Source organism: Gymnodraco acuticeps, unplaced genomic scaffold (genome assembly GCF_902827175.1).
Source record: "Gymnodraco acuticeps unplaced genomic scaffold, fGymAcu1.1, whole genome shotgun sequence".
NCBI lineage: Eukaryota > Metazoa > Chordata > Actinopteri > Perciformes > Bathydraconidae > Gymnodraco > Gymnodraco acuticeps.
Window position 1 is genome coordinate 1,094,944 of NW_022992085.1, and position 20,275 is coordinate 1,115,218.

General features: G+C 45.9%; 1 protein-coding gene across 2 annotated transcripts in view; it reads right to left on the reverse strand.

The window, feature by feature from the left end:
• The window catches only part of pmelb (premelanosome protein b), a 51,935-nt gene that overhangs the window by 21,042 nt on the left and 10,618 nt on the right, over window positions 1–20,275 (reverse strand). For both annotated transcript variants that reach the window (XM_034202553.1, XM_034202554.1), the window contains 2 exons: window positions 12,573–12,719; window positions 11,639–11,767 (listed from right to left, as the gene is read on the reverse strand). In XM_034202553.1, coding sequence (XP_034058444.1) covers window positions 11,639–11,767; window positions 12,573–12,719 — 276 coding nt within the window. The remainder of the gene's footprint in view (window positions 1–11,638; window positions 11,768–12,572; window positions 12,720–20,275) is intronic.

Below are 20,275 nucleotides of genomic sequence, written 5' to 3' on the forward strand. Positions count from 1 at the left end.
ACAAACGCGATGTCGATAAGCGGTCCTACGAAGCTGGTTATCAACTCAGTAAATCAAGCAGGGTTTCTCTGTCCGGCTGAGAGCGCGTTCACGTGAAAGGGACGGGGTTAGCAACATTTGACCAATAACAAAAATGGAGACGCGTGCTGACAGCGCAGCGTCATACTTCATGAATGAATAGTGTAAATAGCAAATCCTGCTTCGTAGTACAGGCCACTGGTGCCGCAGAGATTTCATGAAGTGAAGGAGGTTTTCCTTCTATAAAATGATAGTTACGTATGTAACTACGGTTCTATGAATACTGGATGACCGCCAGAGGCGGTGCTTTAGCACTGGATATCTTCTGTCTCGCGCATGCGCAGGTCGGATATTTATATCAACAAAGTCAGGTGTGACCTCGTATGACCCCGGAAGGCATAAGTTCCGGTGCCGTCAACGAGTTCAGTCCTATGGAATCTTCTCGCAGAAACACGAAATTCCGAGTGACGAAGAACTCTGGCGGTCATCCAGTATTCATAGAACCGTAGTTACATACGTAAGTATCGTTCTATTTCATCCTTACTGACCGCCAGAGGGGGTGCTTTAGCACTGGATGACCTATACCAACAGAGTCACGAGGAAGTCTGAATACTCACCCTATAAGGATGGCCTAGGCGGACTCTGCAGGAGGACCACACTCAGCGGGTGAGGGGCAGCAACATTCACCCTGTAGTATCTGGCGAATGTGCTCGGAGATGCCCATGTGGCCGCAGCACATATGTCCTCCAGGGGCACACCTCTCAAGGTCGCCCATGACGTGGAGACACTCCTGGTAGAGTGGCACTTTACTCTGGGTGGCAAGGGACGGGTCATTCGCCCTGTATGCCTGGGCAATGACGTCCACGATCCAGTGGGACAAGCGCTGTTTTGAGAGCGCACGGCCCCTTCTAGGACGACCGTAACACAAAAAGAGCTGGTCAGACTGATGCATGCCTGCGGTAGTCTGGACATAAGCTCTAAGGGCCCGCACCGGGCATAGGAGTCTTGACCTCTCTTCCCCCTCTCCTGATGGGGGGTCAAACTGTGCCAGCTGGATAGGCCGATTAAAGTGAGAGCGTGCCAGCACCTTAGGGAGGAACGCTGTGTTCGGCCATAAGGTGACACCTGAGCCATCTGAGTTCCACCTCAGACACGAGCTGTTCACGGACAAGGCCTGAAGCTCGCTTACACGCTTTGCTGAGGTGATGGCAAGAAGGAAAGCAGTCTTGGCTGAGAGCCACCTCAGATCTGCCTCTAACAAGGGTTCAAAGGGAGGCGAGCATAGGGCATCCAGCACCAAGGGCAGATCCCATGTAGGGGCCCTTGGGATGTTCGGGGGGCGAAGTCTCAGTGCTCCCCTTAAAAAGAGGGATACCAGCCTATGGCTCCCCACTGTGCTGTTGTCAACCCTTGCATGTTGGGCTGATATAGCAGCCACATATACCCTGACGGTAGCGGGACACCGGCCGTCATCCAGGAGGGACTGTAGGAACTCAAGGGTAGTAGGCACCGAGCAATGTACTGGGTCCTCATTTCGCCCTTGGCACCAGTCAGAGAACAATTTCCACCTGTTTTCGTACTGTCTACGAGTAGATGGTGCCCTCGCATTGAGAATAGTCCTCCTGACAGGCTCTATGCAGTCGCTCAGCAGTGGGTCGGGCCCTCCAGTGGCCAGACCCACAGCTGGAGGCGGCAGGGGTCGGGGTGCCATATTTGACCCTCCAGCTGAGACAAGAGGTCCTTCCTGTTGGGGAGACGCCAAGGTGTCCCGCAACAGAGTCTGTGCAGCAGGGAGAGCCAAGTCCTGGCTGGCCAGAAGGGGGCCACCAGAAGAAGCCTGTGGCCCTGATGAAGCACTCTGAGGAGTGTTGGTAGGATCAGAGGGAGGGGTGGATAGGCATAGAGAAGACACCCTGGCCATGAATGAGCCAGGGCGTCCTGACCCAAAGGGCTGGTTTTCTCCCTCAAGGAGAACCACAGGAGGCAGTGGGTCGACATCTTCGAGGCAAAGAGATCTACCTCTGCCCTGCCGAAGAGACCCCAGATGTTGGCCACCACCTCTGGATGAAGCCGCCACTCCCCTGGTGGAGGCTTGTGACGGGAGAGGGAGTCTGCGACTTAGTTCTGCTCTCCGGGCAGATACATTGATCGTAGGCTGGCCAGGCAAGGAGCTGCCCAGGTCAGGAGAGTCTGGGACACCTCTAGCAAGCGTGCAGATTTGGTGCCCCCTTGGTGGTTTATATGATACACCGTTGTAGTGTTGTCCGAGCGGACAAGCACATGCCTCCCCCTTAGGTATGGCAGGAAGTGCCTGAGTGCTAGGTGCACAGCTCGTAGCTCTAGCACATTGATGTGTTCCGTGCCGTCCAGAGCAGACCACTGGCTGTCCTGTTTTGCCACACCGCACCCCATCCCGAGAGGCTGGCATCCGTCGTAACGGTCTCTCTGCGGAAAGGGACGGAGCCCATGGCCACGCCCCTCGACATATATGACCTCTCCCTCCATGGGGATAGAGTGGAGAGGCACTGTTGTGACACCCTGATTGTTCTGTGCCTATGCAACTTGGGGTCTAAATGGAGGCCGTTCAGCCATCTCTGCAGGGGGCGCAGTGACAACAAGCCCAAGGGAATGACAGTTGAGGCAGCTGTCAGCATGCCCAAGAGGCGGAGAAACAAGATAAATACCAGAGACCTGCCCCTTTTGAAGAGGGGAAGAAGCTGGAGGATGTCGTCCAGGCGCTGAGCAGATGGACAGGCCCGCATAGTGACTGTGTCCAGAGCCACCACAATGAAGGTTAGGCTCTGAGAGGGGTTCAGACAACTCTTCTCCAGATGTTCACCTTGAGGCCTAGCCGGGCGACATGAGAGAGAAGGAGAGCCGTGTCCTGGGTCGACTGCAACCGGGATGGTGCACAGATTAGCCAGTCGTCTAAGTATGGCAGAATCTTCATACCCTGAGACTGCAGGGGTGAGAGGGCTGCCGCGACACACCTGGTGAACACCCTTGGGGAGAGGGAGAGTCCGAATGGGAGCACCCTGAACTGGAAATGACGGCCTCTGAAGGCAAAGCGAAGAAACTGCCTGTGATGAGGTACAATAGGCACATGAAAATAAGCGTCCTTTAAATCGATGGACGTGAACCATTCCCCCCTGGCAACGGTACGACCTGGCCTCCGACCTCAGAGCTTCGTCAGGGGAAACTATGAGGGAAGCAATGGTAGGCTCCACAGCCGGCATGTGGTCAAGACCGACCTTTGCCGCATCTTGCATGGTTGCTAGGGCTCGGCCATCGGACGTAAGACGGGAAAGAGTCTTAGTGTCCCTCCAGCATGCATGTAACTCCCTCAGATACTCACAAGAGGGAGGAACTGCAAGGGTGGCGGGTGCCAAAGTGCGCCTGAAGAACGCACTGGCAGGCGCGGTTTTGGGCTGCTGTACATCCAGCTGCTGGCGAGCCAGTGCCATGCGGATGACGGTACTCATGGAGCCGACATCCGCCCCCTCCGAGGATGCATGAGCTGAGGTACAGGAGCCAGGCCCAGAAGCCTGGGACGGGCCCTCTCCGTCATACTCATTAAATTGAGTGGCTGAAGCTGCCATCGAGAGCACATCGTCATCTGGAATCAGTTCAGCCATGGGTGGACTGGGTGCAGCGGCGTGCTCTGTACGGACACCAGAATGGGGAGCCAAGCGGAGTGACTTCATCTGGGCAAGCTCAGTAGTGAGTAGGTCCACCCTAGAGAACAGCCTATCAGGCTTAGTCCTTTTCTTGGGCGGGGCACCCGCAGCCTCTGCTGCCCGACGCCTAGGACGGGTAGGTTGGGATGTAGTCGACTGTGCAGGGGGAAGGCCACCCTCAGTCAGTAGTTCAACCCCGGCTAGTCTAGCAGCTCTTACCGCACGAGGCATGATGGTGAAATTCATGCACGAGTCCTCCGAAAGGCCCTCCCTCAGATGCCAAGACAAGAGGGGCAAAGGTCATGGCCATCCTCTGGTTGCAGAGAGGCCATACAGGTGTTACAGCCGTTAAACATAGCGCCAACTGCGCACTCTGCTAACTGGGGTGCGAACAAATTAGTGGTCAGTTAGTGGTATATATGCTGTGAGAGGAGAGCGGGAATACTCTCTCCACTAGCACCGTAGCGAGTTAGCCTGAGCGAAAGCACTCTGCTAACTGGAGATGGAACCAGTGCATGAATTGGAATGAAAAAGGTGCCAGTACTCTAAAATCAGCAACTTTTTCAAGTCAATTTTATATATACAGCCCACAAACAAGAATTTGGCTACTATAATGCTGGTGGGTTTGTCTCTTTACTACTGTATATTTTAGAAAGGTTCACTGTACTTAACATTTTTTATGATAGGCAGCGGATATGGCTAAAGCTCAGTAAGGTTAATATTAACTGAATATATAGCAATCAAAGTCTAGATCTTCTGCTGAAGACACATGAAGCAGAGACCTTTCAGGTGAGAGCCCCTCTGGTGGTGTTCAACATTAATGACAAGGAAACAAAGCTCTGGTCAGAAGCATTTTTTATAAAAAGCTTTAACAAAATTAAGTATTTCTGTACATTTTGAATGCAATCTAACTTTCCAACTCAGAAAACGAAAAAGTGCCATGGCTGAGCTGCTTTGCAATATACTTCACCACTGAAGAATACAAATATGTATAAAGTAAACTATGATGCAATCTAACTTTCCAACTCAGAAAAATGATAAAGAGCATGAACAAAGAACATGTAAAAACAAATGCAAAATTTGCACAATCTAAAATGAGAAACTGTAACTGCAAGTAACAAAGTCTGAGCCATGGTAAAGAGTTACATTGAACACCAAGCTGATCAGATAACTCCCTGGTTGGTCTGAAGTCCTTCTATCTCCAGGATCTGTACAAATCGGCACATTATGCCAAAAGTCTTCTCACTGGGTGAGCTGCTTTGCAATATACTTCACATTGTTAGAAAAGGCTCCAGAAGGCCTTGGGGACATCAGTATCAGGGGCTGGAGCTGGACAGGCTCTTTCATCAGCACTTCTCCTTCCCTTTGCCAGCCAGGACCTCACATACTGTTCCGGATTGAACTGTCCTAGTGATGGTCCATTACATTTAATGAAAACCAGGCTGGACAGTCGGCTGACAGAGAGAGCATTCCTTTTTGCAGTAAGGATATCGTTCATGCAGCTGAATGCCCACTCACACTCACTAGTGGAGACAGCGATGGTTCAGACTGCTTTCAGTAGAGGCTCCATGGCAGCAGGTGTACGGGATGCCCTGGTTTCCTTGTATTCGCGAAAGCCCTGAACAGTCTCTCTTCTGTCCACTTTCAGCACTTCGCACAAACGTAGCACCTCTACGTCCCCATACTGTACGTCTAACTCCTCTTCAGGCCAACTTCCAGGATGGATAACTTTCATGTCCTGGATTAGCTGATTGTCCCGGGCCTCCCGGCCATGTAATGGGATTTCTCTTGTGCTGACATGAGAGGAGGTTGTGGAAGTCATTCTGTGTCTCAGATTCTCTACCATACTGCGGAAAAACTGACCTGCATGAATCTGTACAAGCCTGCCATTCTCACGCAGGGCAACACCCTTGAAGGACTTCTCAGCTAGAGCTGTATGAACTGTAGTCATGTGTGGGCCAGGCATGGTGACCATGGATTCAAAAACTCGTATTTCTCGAGTTAAGAGCCTATCTGCTGTAGGCAGTGTCATCTCTCTTTTTTGGAGTTGCCGAGAGAGGTCGCTGAGCTCTGTGAGCGCATCGTACATCAGTCCCAGATTGCTGACAAACGTTGCAGATGTGAGCACATCATCCAGGCCCTTGTACTTTGCTCTGTCTCTGGAATCCCTGCTCGTGTCGTTTGCAGCATTTGTGAAGTGATCATGAAGCACTCGGTAGTTTTCCCAGACTGCTCTGACGCTCCTTTCACTTGAAGCCACCCAGCGGATGGACAAAACACGCCCTATCACCAGGAGACGCTGTCCGACTGCTTGCGCACACTGCGCTAACTGCCTCTGATTTTTGGGGGAGGCATGGAACAAGGAATAGAGTTTGTCAAAAAAGATCTGGAAATGATTGAGCCCTGAGACCTCCTTGACCACATCCCCAACTGCCAGCTCTAGACGATGATTGGAGCAGTGCCACACAAACAGGCTTGGGAATTTACTACACAACTGGGTAGCAACGCCTGTTCTCTTCCCTAGCATGACTGAAGCCCCATCACATGCAAAAGAAACGAAACACTGACCTAAAAAGTCCTCGTTAAAATCTCTTCCAAGACACTCCATTAACGCCTTTGTGATGTCATCAGCCGTTGTTCCATCCAACTCGATCAGCTCCCAAAAAAACGTTTCGGGCTCAGCATCAGCTAATGCTGAGCGTAGACACACAACAAGCACCGTTTTACCACTAATAGTGGTAGATTCATCGACCAAACACAGAGTTTTCTTTGGTTTTCTGTAATGTCTTTTGCCATTTTTTTCTTCAGCTCATGAGCTATGTGGTCGATGATTTCGCCACAGGTTTTATTGGAGTGCAAAACCCTGCCCACGTTCAGCCCATTCAGTTTCTGTACATTCAAATCAATTGGCATGTCTGTGAATGGCCGGCTATGTTTGCCAATTTTATATGCCGTTCGAAAAACTCTGATAGTGGTGTCTAATTCAGATTTATGCATAGACTGCACTTGATGTTGAATAGTTTCACGTGAAGCAGATGTAAGGATGTCAGCAGCTTTTACATGGGCTTGTGATTCTTTATGTTCTTTGATTTTTTTTCTCAGGCTAGCTTGTTGTTTGCCCTTGTCAACACCGAAATGAGACACTGCACACTCACCCCATTCAGTTGACAGTTTCAGTCCTTGTCCAGTGTGTATTCCCAAAGATTTGACATCTCTGCATATCCGACATCCTAGCTTCTTATCTTTAAGAAGGAGCCATGCATTGGTCTTGCAAAAATATTGCACCTGGTCCGTTGTCCAGCAGTCAGGTGCATCGCTTTGCCCGGTGTTGGTGGTGGCAGTTGCGCCAGCAGCAGCTAACGTTAGAGGCTCTGGAGGAGGCGGCGGAGCTAGTGCTAATGCTAATGCACTAGAACTTGGAGCAGGAGGATCAACCAAAGAAAGCTCCCCATCAGACACAATTTCCAACACAGGCACAGCATTCTCTGTATTTGAAGTTTCTTCCGACGACAACCGCTGTCTTTTTGCACTTTTATTAATCCACGCTAACATTTTAGAAATGCTAATTTGTGACGTGACTTGCTTTCCTTCTCTCGGGGGCGTGCCTGCTCTGTTCTATCACTCTACATAGCCACCCACTGGGTGGGAGTTGCACTGCATAAACACAACACACGTGCATCTAGGTATGTAAATTGTAAAGAATTAAAACATGGTTTTACTAACAGTTTTCAATATGTTGTTACTTCGGCATTATTATTATTATTTTGAAACGTGTATTACTATTAAATCACGGTCAAATAGGTTAATTTTGACATAGTCGTTTCCACCACAGTATTTACATGGAGAAGATAAGCCCCGCCCCCTCTCCAGCACGTTCTGTTTGAATGACAGGAGTAAACAGCTGACAGCCGCTGTGAAACTCCAGCGGTTAGAGCGATGAGAATGTCCGTTCGGCACCTCATGACGCATCTACTGAGTACCGGGCGGCTGTATATATATATATGGATGTATAATAAGAACGGCGGGAGAGTGTTGAGTACTGGCACGGTGCATGAGTACCGGAGTACCGCCAGCATGCCGGTACTCCATGGGTCAGAACCAGAAGTGCCGGTACTGCGTACCGGTGAGTACCGGCCCAATTCCAGCACTGGATGGAACGGGTATTAAACCAACTGTGTGTAGTGAGAGGGGAGCGGAAGCACTCTCTTCACTAGCGCTGTAGCAAGTTAGCCTTGAGCGAGAGCACTCAGCTAACTGGAGGATGGAACAGAAACCAACTGTGTGCAGGGAGAGGGGAGCGGAAACACTCTTCACTAGCGCTGTAACAAGTTAGCTTTGAGCGAGAGCACTCAGCTAACTGGAGGATGGAACAGAAAACAACTGTGTGCAGGGAGAGGGGAGCGAAAACACTCTCTTCACTAGCGCTGTAGCGAGTTAGCTTTGAGCGAGAGCACTCAGCTAACTGGAGGATGGAACAGAAAACAATTGTGCGCCGTGAGAGGGGCGAAGACACTCTTTTCACTAGCGCCGTAACGGTTAGCTTGAACGGGAGCACTCAACTAACTGGACGATATAACAGGTAAGGAACCAAATGTATGTAGTGAGAGGAGGGCGGAGACGCTCTCTTCACTAGTTCAGTAACAGCTAGCTTGAACGGGAGCACTCAGCTAACTGGACGATAGAATCAGGTAAGGAACCAAATGTATGTAGTGAGCGGAGGGCGGAGACGCTCTCTTCACTAGTGCAGTAACAAATTAGCGAGAGCCCTCGGCTAATTTGTACACAATTATCTCATTAGTTTGAGAATATATAGCACAATCAGCAATAAACGGTAGCGATCTCACCGGCTGACGTGCAGGAGCGTCCGCTCTTTACCGATCCGGAGCTCCTAGGATCCGAGCGGTGAACACCGCGGTCCCCTCCCTTGGGAGGGCGGACAGCTAGCTCGTCTCAGCCTTTGGAGGGCGAGCGTCTTTCTAGCCCCATGCCCGGCGCCGTGGGAGGGCCAGGGAGGGCCAGGCCCTCCCATTTGACATTCCTGCCCTCCCCCAATAAACACGTTTTTTATTATTTATAAAAAAATATATATATATTTTTTATTTTTTAATTATAAATAAACTGTGAACTTTTATGCTACGATGTATGTGATGTCAGAACTAAAAAAAAAAATCGCAGGCTACGTCAAATAAATGCATGTGTCTGTTGTGATTTGTGATTCGTCCCCATTTAGACCAATCACAGCGTCACACTCTGCCGCCTATTCTGGATTTGTTTATTGTTTATTGTGCATTCTGTAGACTCCCATTTCTGTTTGAATTACAAAATGGACATCAGAAATCGGCTTACAAGGTCTAAGGATTTATTCAAACGAAATAGCGATGAAAGAACTGCAGCCGATGGTGCTGCTGGCGACCCTGCACCTGCCGTTGCAGCAGCACGCCTTAATGTCACAAGCTTGACCTCGGCAAACCCCGGGGCTGAGTTAGCGAGCCCAATCCTTGACTCATCAAGGCGGCCGCCACCAACGCTGTCCTCCGAGGCACAGCTCCTTGTGCCCCTACCATCACCACCTGCGTTGCCACACCCTGTACCACACCCGCCAGCATCCTCCTCCTCCTGCTCTGTGCCGGTGCCTCCGCTACAGACGCTACCTTGCAGCACATCAACAGGTTCTATTGGGCCAGCAACCGCTCAAAGAACAACAGCCCCAGATGATCTTGGGGTTAATAAACCCAACCAGGTGAAACTGGATCGTTATCCAGGGAGATTGTTTTCAGGAAAGAAGCGCATTTTTGCCGCTGCATGGTACAACAACAGACCACGGCTTGAAGATTCGTTAAAAGCAGACGCAGCCTTTTGTTTCCCCTGTAGACAGTTTAAAGTCAATACGTCTTCATCTGATGCGGCTTTTACTGTCAAAGGTTTTTGCGACTGGAAACACGCATTACAGACTGATAAAGGACTGCTAAGACATGCCGCATTCAAAAGAACACATTTCATGTGAGAGTTTGTGGACAGAGAGACATATACGCGAGGAAACAAATAAGGAAATTAGAACTTTGGTGCAGATCAGCTGGCACGGAGCTGTTATTATGTGTCAGCTGTCGTTGATATTATAGCTTTTTTTAGCTGTCAACCAACTCACTCTCAGAGGTGACTCGATTCACTCCACAGCATGTCCGAGTGCAGTGCATAGGAGAATAAACCATGCCCAAGGCGGGCTAAACAGCTCATCGTCTCCGTCTCTACTATTTATCTCCGAGTGCAGCGATGAGGAAGCTGCCATCCGTAACCAGCCTTGCTCGTGATTTACCAGTGTCTGTGCTGCCACGCACACAATGTTTCAAAGTGGTTGCTATGTTGCCCTTTATTTGTGTATGTTTGCGATAAGTGTGCGTCTTTACGCAATGCTGTTGGCCTTGCTGTTTGATATTGTGCCGCAGGCCCGCAGCACGTGACGGTTTTGTGTGCCCTCCCATGAAAATCATATGCCCTCCCTTTAGATTTGTTCTGGCGCCGGGTCTGTCTAGCCCGCAGCTCCGATCTAGACGATCACAAGGCTACAGATAGCGATGAGCTAGGATCTTAATTGTTCAGTAAGCTAGCTTGGCTTCTACTCATAAAGTAGTAACCTGCGCTGCGAGAAGATGAAAAAGGACTGAACTCGTTGACGGCACCGGAATTTATGCCTTCCGGGGTCATACGAGGTCACACGTGACTTTGTTGATATAAATATTCGACCTGCGCATGCGCGAGACAGAAGATATCCAGTGCTAAAGCACCGCCTCTGGCGGTCAGTAAGGATGAAATAGAACAGCTGTGGGCAGCAGATACTGTGAGTCACAGACAGGAATCCCTCAATTTAAATAAAAGGAGGCCACGCTTTATTAACTCGTGCGCACGCTTTATTAACTCGTGCGAACGAGAAAGTAAAACGTGGCCACGTTTTATTTATTTTTCTCTCAATGAACCCTCCAGGGCTCCGTACTATACTGTAGCCTACTTTACAACATACATATTTAAAACGTACTTTAAAACGTAATAAAAAGATAATGTTTTTACTTAATTAATATCTGTACTGCATAAACATTTAAACTTGACTTCAGTGCAAAAACATTTGTATTTCTTCACTTTACCTAATACATATCAACATAGAACTGCTTTGCTTGTTTGTTGTATTAGGACAGGGGTGTCAAACTCAATTTCATCGCGGGCCACATTAGCATTATGGTTGCACTCAAAGGGCCGGTTGTAACTTTAAGACGATATAAATATATAAAATAATGTATTATATGACATTATTGCCTCTGCATTGGATTATTATCGGATAGGGTAATAACTTCATAATTAACTACGTCTGAAGGCGAAAGTCCAGGGAAAATAATTGCAAGTCTCTTCAGTGCGCATGTCACAAAATGAGATGCATTGTGGGACATGTTGTTTATTGGCAATGTGCTTCTGCAAAGTGGCAAGTAACCGTATAATAAACATATTATATTCTTTGAAAGCTCTTGCGGGCCACATAAAATGAAGTCGCGGGCCGGATTTGGCCCCCGGGCCTTGAGTTTGACACCCCTGTATTAGGATAACTTTGTGTTTTTATCTACCCGTTTTTTACTTACTTTTACATTGTTGCACTATAATGTTTGTGTATCTTATTTTGTACCTTTTTTATATAACTGCTTACGCCTCAAGTTAAAGCCTCTCTTAAATCTCCTTCTTCTTTGTATAATATATTTGAAGCCTTTAATCCCAGAACTGAAAATAAAGATTGTTTTCTTCAAACATTTCTTGCTGTTGGGTAGATTAAGTGACATAATCTGATCATAAGAAAAGACTTTAAAGATAATCCAGCCTGGCTCATACTCCAGGTCACGTGGTCCGACACACTCTGTGACCCTCAGAGAAGTTGTGTTTTCATAAAAGACGATGACTCCACTCACCCCATGTTTTCCAGACGAACACGTAGGCCGGCTTCTTGTCCTTCTTGAAGGGCGTCCCGTCAGGAAACACCGCCTCCAGGTCAGAGCTCTGACCCGGGTACACCGGCTCAGACTCACCGTACTTAGTTCCTGCAGGAGAAGGTAATTAGATTTAAAAGCACAAGTTTACAACAAAACAATTCAAAGTGCATTACTTAAACAACAAAGTATTTATTCATTAAGGTAACACGTAAATATGTCTATAAACAAATACGTATACAAACACAGTTAAGCTTATACAAATTAGATAACAGAAAAAAAGTTATAATCACAAATTAAATTAATATCATTTATTGTAATTATGTCTATTTTGAGCACCATGCCTAGATATACATGGAGGAGATAATTTGTTTGCATATTGTAGCTAATTTCCATCTGCTGTCTCAAAGTAGGTACACATAACAAACAACAAACCCTGAAAAAATTACTCATCTCCCTGTGAAGCACTTTTTAATTTATATATTTAATTACTATTACTACTAAACTCAAGGCACAGCTGAGACTGATGGGATTGTTATTTTTTTGTATGTATTTGCTCATAAAACAAAGTATTATATTTCTACTTGATGATTGCGCTTACATTTTACTTCAATTCATCTAATAGCTGTTGAGACATTACACAGAAAATCATAAATCTTAACCTCATGGTGGCGCTAGAAGAATCAGACAACGGATCACTAAAGTCCTCATGGTGCATCCTCTGGGGATCATGAATATATCCACCAAATGTTATTGCAATCCATCCAATAGTTGTTGAGATATCTCAGTGAGGACAACCATGCTGCTTTGATGGCTTCAAATATAGTGATGTGTGTATTGTGCTGGGTGTGTATGTGGTGTGTGTGCGCGTGTGTGTGCGTGTGTGTGTGTGTGTGTGTGTGTGTGTGTGTGTTACCGTTGATAATGCAGTCTTCGGCCCAGACGACGTCTCCGTCAGGCTGCACCTTCTGGGTGTGCGGGAACTCCAGGTCGATGGTGAAAGTGACTTTAGCTGCAGTCAGTGTCGGGGAATCGTTCCCAACATTAAAAGTCACTTTTCCACCTGACGAAGAACACAGGGAACATTGAGCAATAACACAAAATGTGAAAGTCTGTGTCGCCAAATATGTTGACATTTTGTTTGTTTTCAGAGGTGTAAAGCCCCAAGGAGGAACTGTCACTATCTAACTACTAACTAGGGTTGGGAACCGAAACTCGGTTCCAGATGAGAACCGATAAGAAAATGCCGGGTACCGGGTACCCATACAAAATACACAATTTCGGTTCTGCTTAACGGTTCCTAAACGCGGTAGACCCTGTATTCCAGCGGGTCCGTCTGCACCGCGGTGCTGCGGTGACCCGGTGGAATACAGGGCGGACCTGGAGAATCACAGAACGGCCGGTCGTCAGCGGGCCGTTGACGGCCGGCTCGGTACGCTGACGGCCGGCACCGCCCTTCATTTTTTAAAACGGCATCATATAAATTGCGCTGACAGGCGACAGAGGTCCACAGTTGCCCCGCAGCGATGCTCCCCCGCCCTCCCGTAGACATTTCACGAGCTCAGTCACTTCATAACACCAAAGATAGGTCGCGGTAAACACTCTGAAGTGAGGCTCCACTACACTAAAAAATAAAAAGAAAAGGCAAAGTGTAATGCCTGTTAATAGCTTGCCACAGGCATAGCTCAGTTAAAATAAAGCACAGCTATTGTGCAATACATTTGTATTGCATGTATATTTTTTAGTAACAATTTCAGTTAAAGCTTTTAAGAATAAATATATTTTTGTTATCTAAACGTTTGACCTCTTTATTTTACAATTTTGGAATCAAAACGGGGAATCGATAAGAACCGGAATCGATAAGCAGAACCGGAATCGAAATCGGAATCGATAAATTTCAAACGATACCCATCCCTACTACTAACTAATGTCACTTGTAGTGGAAATGTCCACTCTATCCTGATATGTTTAAACCAAATGCTTCTCATTTGGTTAGATGTGCTGTTTTCCTCTATCTACTCTACTTCAAGGCCACAGAGCTGTTTTGGCTACTGGGTTGAGACTCACACAAAGTCACACGAGAACTTCTACAGCTCAAGGCCAGGTGTCTAATAACAATGTGACCGTGTGAAGACAGATTTCTTACCTTCTCATCATTTCTGCTATATAAGCTTTGCTGCCATATTGAACTGCGCACACTCGCGCAGACATATTTTATACTCTGTGAGACCTGTGTCTATATCTTTATTGTATCTAATGTTTGTTTGAGGCCTCGAATAAACATCACCAGAAAGACAACTCTGTCTGATTCACCATTTATTTATTTTAATCACTCTGACTTGTACTCTACAGTATTGGGGTTTTTGGATTTCCATAACAATTGGCGCTGCGAGCAGGGTCTCTGCAATTTCGATTGGGAACACCTACGAACGCTGGTTGGTCGCTCCAGGATCCTCGGATTCCCTCTACCCCGCGACAAAAACAGTACGGGACGAGAGGACCAGCGGCGGGGGTGGAACTGATTGACTTCACGAGATCAAACGGACTTAAAAGGGCTTTCCAATACTGTGTGAGATGTACAGTGTCTAAATTGTTTAAAGTTAAACGTAAGCAAACTCCATGACTTCGAGGGGGGCTGCTCGAAGGGATATATATATATATATCAGGGTTTATCCCGTCGTAGATCGTGGGTTTACGATCCATTTTTGCGTGATTTGTACTGAGAAGCAAATATCACATAGGGTTTATCCCGTCGTAGATCGTGGGTTTACGATCAGTTTTTGCGTAATTTGTACTGAGAAACAAATATCACATAGGGTTTATCCCGTCGTAGATCGTGGGTTTACGATCAGTTTTTGCGTGATTTGTACTGAGAAAGAAATATCACATCATCGACGGATGAAAAAAAAGAAAGGTGTTTAAACACCCCTTGTTTTGTCAGGGGTGGTTTGGTAACATCTAGAGATTTTGTCATGGGAGCAAAGTAGGGGGCTTGTACACCCTCCTGAGGGCCCGATTGTAGATGTCATGAGAGTAAAATATGGTGAGGACAGTCTGTCTAAATTAAATATATGGACGGAAATGTTCGGATTTCCTAAGGGAGGTTCTTTGAGTAAATTAAAAATCAAAAACCTAAGAGATAAATTACAAGAGTGTGAAGATGGAATGAAAAAGAAGAGCAAAATTAAAGTAAAAGACTTAGAAAAACTGGACAGTCACAGAAAGTGTTTAAAATACTGGGAAGATGAAGCAGAGAAGAAGTGAAAGAAGGGAATTGGCTGCGGCAATAAGAAAAATACAGGTTGACGATAAAGGGGAGAAGAAAGAGAAAAAGAGTTTCATACCACCACCCAAGTATAAACCACACACTTCCCTGTATCCCTCTCTTTACCCAGGCGTGGAGGACCCTCTCCTCGACTGTGGATTTCCATTCCCCCCTCCCCCACCCCCTGTTCACCTGGAGGCTGAGGAGGCTGCTGGAGGTGCTGCTGGACCAGAGGTCACCGCCAAAGAGCAAGAATATGGCAGACATTCTCCTGGTTACCCCTCCAAACTGGAAAGGATCCAGGAGAAGAAAGAGAAAAAGGAAAGAGAGGAGAAGGAAGCGGAACTCTACAGAAAAGAACACCTCCGCAGACAGGACCAGGACTTAAATTACAATCTTCCCATGATCCAGGTGGCTGGACCTGCTGGTCCGTTACTCGTTTACCGCCCATGGACCATATCGGATATGAAGGAAATAGCAAAAGATCATATCCCAGATGTTGAGTTAGGGGGTGCTAAATTTGCTGCAGCACTAAACATGTTCTGTCGACAATTCACACCCACTATGCCGGAGATAAAGACATTGTTGACTCTGAGAATGGGTCCGACACATGTCAGCCATTTCGCCGAAATACTGGGAGGTCAACAGCACATGAATGCCCCCATCTGGGATAATCAACTGAACGATACCTACCGCACTGCTTTGGCTAACCTAGAGGCCGCAATAACTACAAAGTTCCCCGCCAAAGTCGACATGTCAAGAATCTGGGCATGCAGGCAGAACCGGGAGGAAACAGTAAATGACTATTACCACCGCTTAGAAAAAGTGTTCATTGAGAACAGCGGCATTATCAAACAAGAGGCCGGTGTGGGAGTTTGGGAAACACACCTCTCAAACGCTTTCCTCACAGGCCGATCCCCGGCTATTTCTTCATCAGTGCGAAACTCCTGCATTGGCATAATGGACGGTGCCCGGCTGGAAGAAATTCGCCGACATGCCGTGCAGGCTGAGAAATGCCTCTCAGAAGAAAAAGCCAGTGAGGAAAAGAGACGCCGCGCTCGCAAAGAAAGGCCCAGCTGACCATGGTCCAGGTTGTTACAACCACCTGGGCTCAAGGTGATGGCCAGGGCAGAGGGAACCGAAGAGGAGGAAGAGACCGCAATAGAGACCGCAATAGCAGATGTTTTAACTGCGGAGAGATGGGTCATTGGTTCGCTGAATGTCCACACGAGAAGAAAAAAAAAGAACTTTCGATCGGATAAATCGGACTGTAACAAAGATAATACTTCAAACTGACAGTAGTCGAAGGAGGGAGTGGGGAAAGGAAGGAAATTCGGTCGGGAGAGAGAGAACCACTGCCAGCAGCATCTAACCAGGGAAGTGACACACACACACACACACACATCATGCTATTGAGTAATTGGAAAAATGTAGAAGACATGTCTATGGGTAAAGAGGGTACATATTTGAAATATGACAGTGAAACAGCATTTGAGAAATGTCCCACACTGACTTTGGCTGTCATGGGTGTTGATGTTATATATATATTTTTTTTTTTTTGGTTGATTCTGGGACTACACATTCTATAGTAAAAAGGGCAGATTTGCCTGATGGCAAATTTAGTGATATATTTATGCACTCAATAGGAGCGGCTGGGGTGACTGTAAAGGAGAAGTTTTTGTATCACTTCAGAGTGGAGATAACGTTGATGATAGTCATCCATTTCCCACATCAGTCAAAAACAGTTTATTTTATCCTCCGTCTGCCTAATAAATTTACTGGGCAGAGATCTGATTCTCCGGTTCGGCTTAGACCTCATTTTTCAACAAATGAGGGTTTTAAAGTCCGGCAGCCATCTCCTACGATGGTTCAAAAACTGGCATTTGATGATAAAGAACTGGTGAATGTGTATCTAATGGCTGCTGACATATCCTGATTCTCAGGCGTTGTTGCGTTTGACTGATCAACGTGTTTTTCCACCTGCTGTGTTCATGGAGGCTTCTCATTTGCATTATACGTGCTAACGTTGTTGATGATCTGTGTAAATGCTATAAAGAGAGTTTTCTGTTAGAATGTGTGAATGATGAGCTCATGCTTAAAACTATGCTTGAAGTTTGCTGCGCAGCTGGTTCCTGTTGCACTCGCACCCACACAACACAAACTGTGTCAAATCCCAGGGGCGGTCCACACATTTCACTAGCCAGGGGCCCCACTGAGAGATAGAGGGATTTGGGTCTAATCGTTAAAGATTTGGAGTCAGTCACTGATTGGACACCTACACACACAGAATATGTTATGTACACATGTACATGTGTCACGTGACATGTATCAAATGAAAATGTGCACGAACGTAGCCGTTCTGCGCACATTGCTGTTGGTTGAGGATGATGAGGTAATTCTCATATCTCTGAGCTTCCTGCCGCGCTTTCAGATGGGCCATGCTCAGTCTGGGCAGCTCACAGATATGACGTAGGGTTAATGTCCACGTTCCGTTCAAATCAACCCCCGTACCCATTGAAACGTGAAGCTGTTGATGGCATTCGGCCAGTGTTTACCTCTCTGTTTAAACAAGGGGTCATTATTCCGTGTAACGATTCCGGTACGCACTCCAGTGTTTCCTGTCAAAAAGATCAGACACAAAACCTCCTGACGAGTGGAGATTTGTCCAGGATTTACAGTAAATGCAGCTGGGCATGCCCGCTCGTACTAAATCCTTATCTGATTATTTCCCAAGTTCCAGCCTCTGCAACATTTTTTTACTGTCCTAAGATCTCTCAAATGCATTTTTCAGTGTTCTTGTACACCAAGACATTCAATTTTGGTTCGCATTTGAATATAATTCACACGTTTGTGTCAAGGCTACTGTATACAACCAGGCATTGTGTACAAGGTTGGTCTCTCTCCAAGTTTCTAAAGGCACCGCTCTCATACAAGGCCAGTTTGATGACCTCATGATTTGCGCACCCACAGCAAAACAGTGTGGAGCTGATACCATTTCCTTGTTAAAATACCTCGCAGCCGAAGGCCAGAAGGCTAGTTTGTCTAAACTCCAATATGTACAAAGAACAGTTACATTTTTGAGTCATGTCATTTCAGGAGAGGGGAAAACGCTTTCAGATAACTCACTAAGCGACAGATGATGTCATTCTTGCGTATGTGTTCATAACACACGGCTGTTGTTATGCTTGCTGTGATGTTACATTAGTCCGTTCTCTGCTTGTAATTATGCCGTTACAAGCTTCAAAGTTGTATTTATCATCTGAATTTGCCGAAACAAGTTTAATATTCTGAAAACCAATACTTTGTTTATTCGAAAACGGATGAAAACAAACTGTCTTTTATACAAAATGGAAGTATTATACAAGTAAAACTACATGTTGCTTTAATCCCATGTAATTGTAGAATGAACACAGTCTTCCTTTGTATAAGTCAGGTGTCTTGAGTAGTCAAAATTACCTACAAATCATTGTACACATTGGTAAATATTATTTTCCACTTGTTACCATTGTGAGGCTATTTTACGCAGCGCTGCGTGATTTTGTAGCTAAAAGTACCTAAAAGAATAGTAATCAATAATGTTTTGAGAAGTTATTTGGCTGATTGTTTTTATATCGGCTCAGCCAGGTTATATGGGAGGCCCAGTCTACGTACACTCTAAAAACAAATGCTTGGCTTAACAAAGAGAATCAAGGCAATAGGTTGCATCGATGGTTATTGAGTTAAGACAACTTCTAATGACATTTTGTTAAAGCAACAAAGTTATTTGAGTTAGGGGAAAAGGTGTTTCCTCTACAATCAGGTGTTTTCAATTACCACTTACTTAATAATTGGTAGCATAAACACAAGTTTTTAAGTTGATTACTCCAAAAGTTCCAACTTGTTTTACCGTATGATTTAAATCTTAAGTTGTGTATACTTAATTACCACATGTTGAACATGGACAGATGTTTTTAAGTTGACAGCCATTTGTAAATTAAGTTGCTCCAAATAATATTGTATTCAATAGGGTTTTTCTCTTAGCTTATTCATGTTTTTGCCTTTAAAGAAAGAAATTAATTGATTCCACAACAAAAATATTAGGCAATTCACTTTTTATTTTTGAACTGCAGTTGTTTATTTCAACACATGATGTTTCAATCAGGAGAGTTGAATTTCAAGTTGTATTTGAATGACAAAAGATGACACTCACCTTAAAATGTCCTTTGTATATTTCTATTTGTCTTAACTGTGGGAACTTGTCCAGGCATCTTAAGTGGGAGTGGATTTGAAATCCTTAACTCAAGGGGTAGAACAATTAAGTTTTCAAGCCAATTGCATACCTCAACTTGAAGGTTGAAGTCAATTAACGCAGAAATCAGAGTTCAAATGAGACAATATTAAGTTGATGTAATTACCAACATTATTGCGTCAACACAACTTATAAATTAATTTTTGCAAATTATGGGGGATTTTGGGGACTTTATCTAAATCAATTAACTCACATTTTTATCTTGCAACCAGTGCATTTAATTAAGTGGAGGTGAAAGGTCCGTTGAATTGGGTTTTTAGATGTACAGATCACTCATTTTGATATTAATATTAAAATTAGTTTTCTTTTCTTTAATTTTTCATCCTCGTGTAGAATGCTATCACGAAACACACATTTGGTTGTTTATAGCATAAAGAACATCTGGGTTAATGTGAGGTAGGGAAATACTCATTTGAGTATGTGCATATAAATATGTAATTTACAACAGCTGTAAGATGCTTGAAAAGCTTGATAAGTGCACCTTGAAAATGCTTGAAAAGTGCTTGAATTTGACTTTGGAAAAGGTGTAAGAACCCTCTTATTGACCTTTGCCTGAAGGTGACGAACACGACTGTGTGCACACCTAGACCGGACTTAAAAGACGTTCCTCTGACCAACGCTGACCTCATTTGGTATGTTGATGGGTCTGCCTGTCGCGACCAAGGGGGCACTAATCGGGTGGGTTTTTCTGTTGTTTCAGATTCTGCTGTACTCCGTTCTGGACCACTCCCATGTCACCTCTCAGCTCAAGCGGCAGAGCTGATCGCACTAACTGAAGCCTGCACGCTTGCAGAAGGCAAAACCGTGACTATTTACACTGACTCACGCTATGCTTTTGGGGTAGTACACGATTTTGGGGCTATTTGGAAGTGTAGACAATTTCTGAAATCTGATGGCAAACCAGTACTTAACCATGTACTGGTTGCAGGCTTACTAGACGCCATTCTGCTCCCATCTGAAGTTGCAGTCTGTAAATGTGCCGCACACGCAAGCAGCACAGACCCAGTTTCCCTAGGAAATGCGTCTGCTGACTCAGCCGCAAAGGCAGCTGCTCTGATTCCTCTCA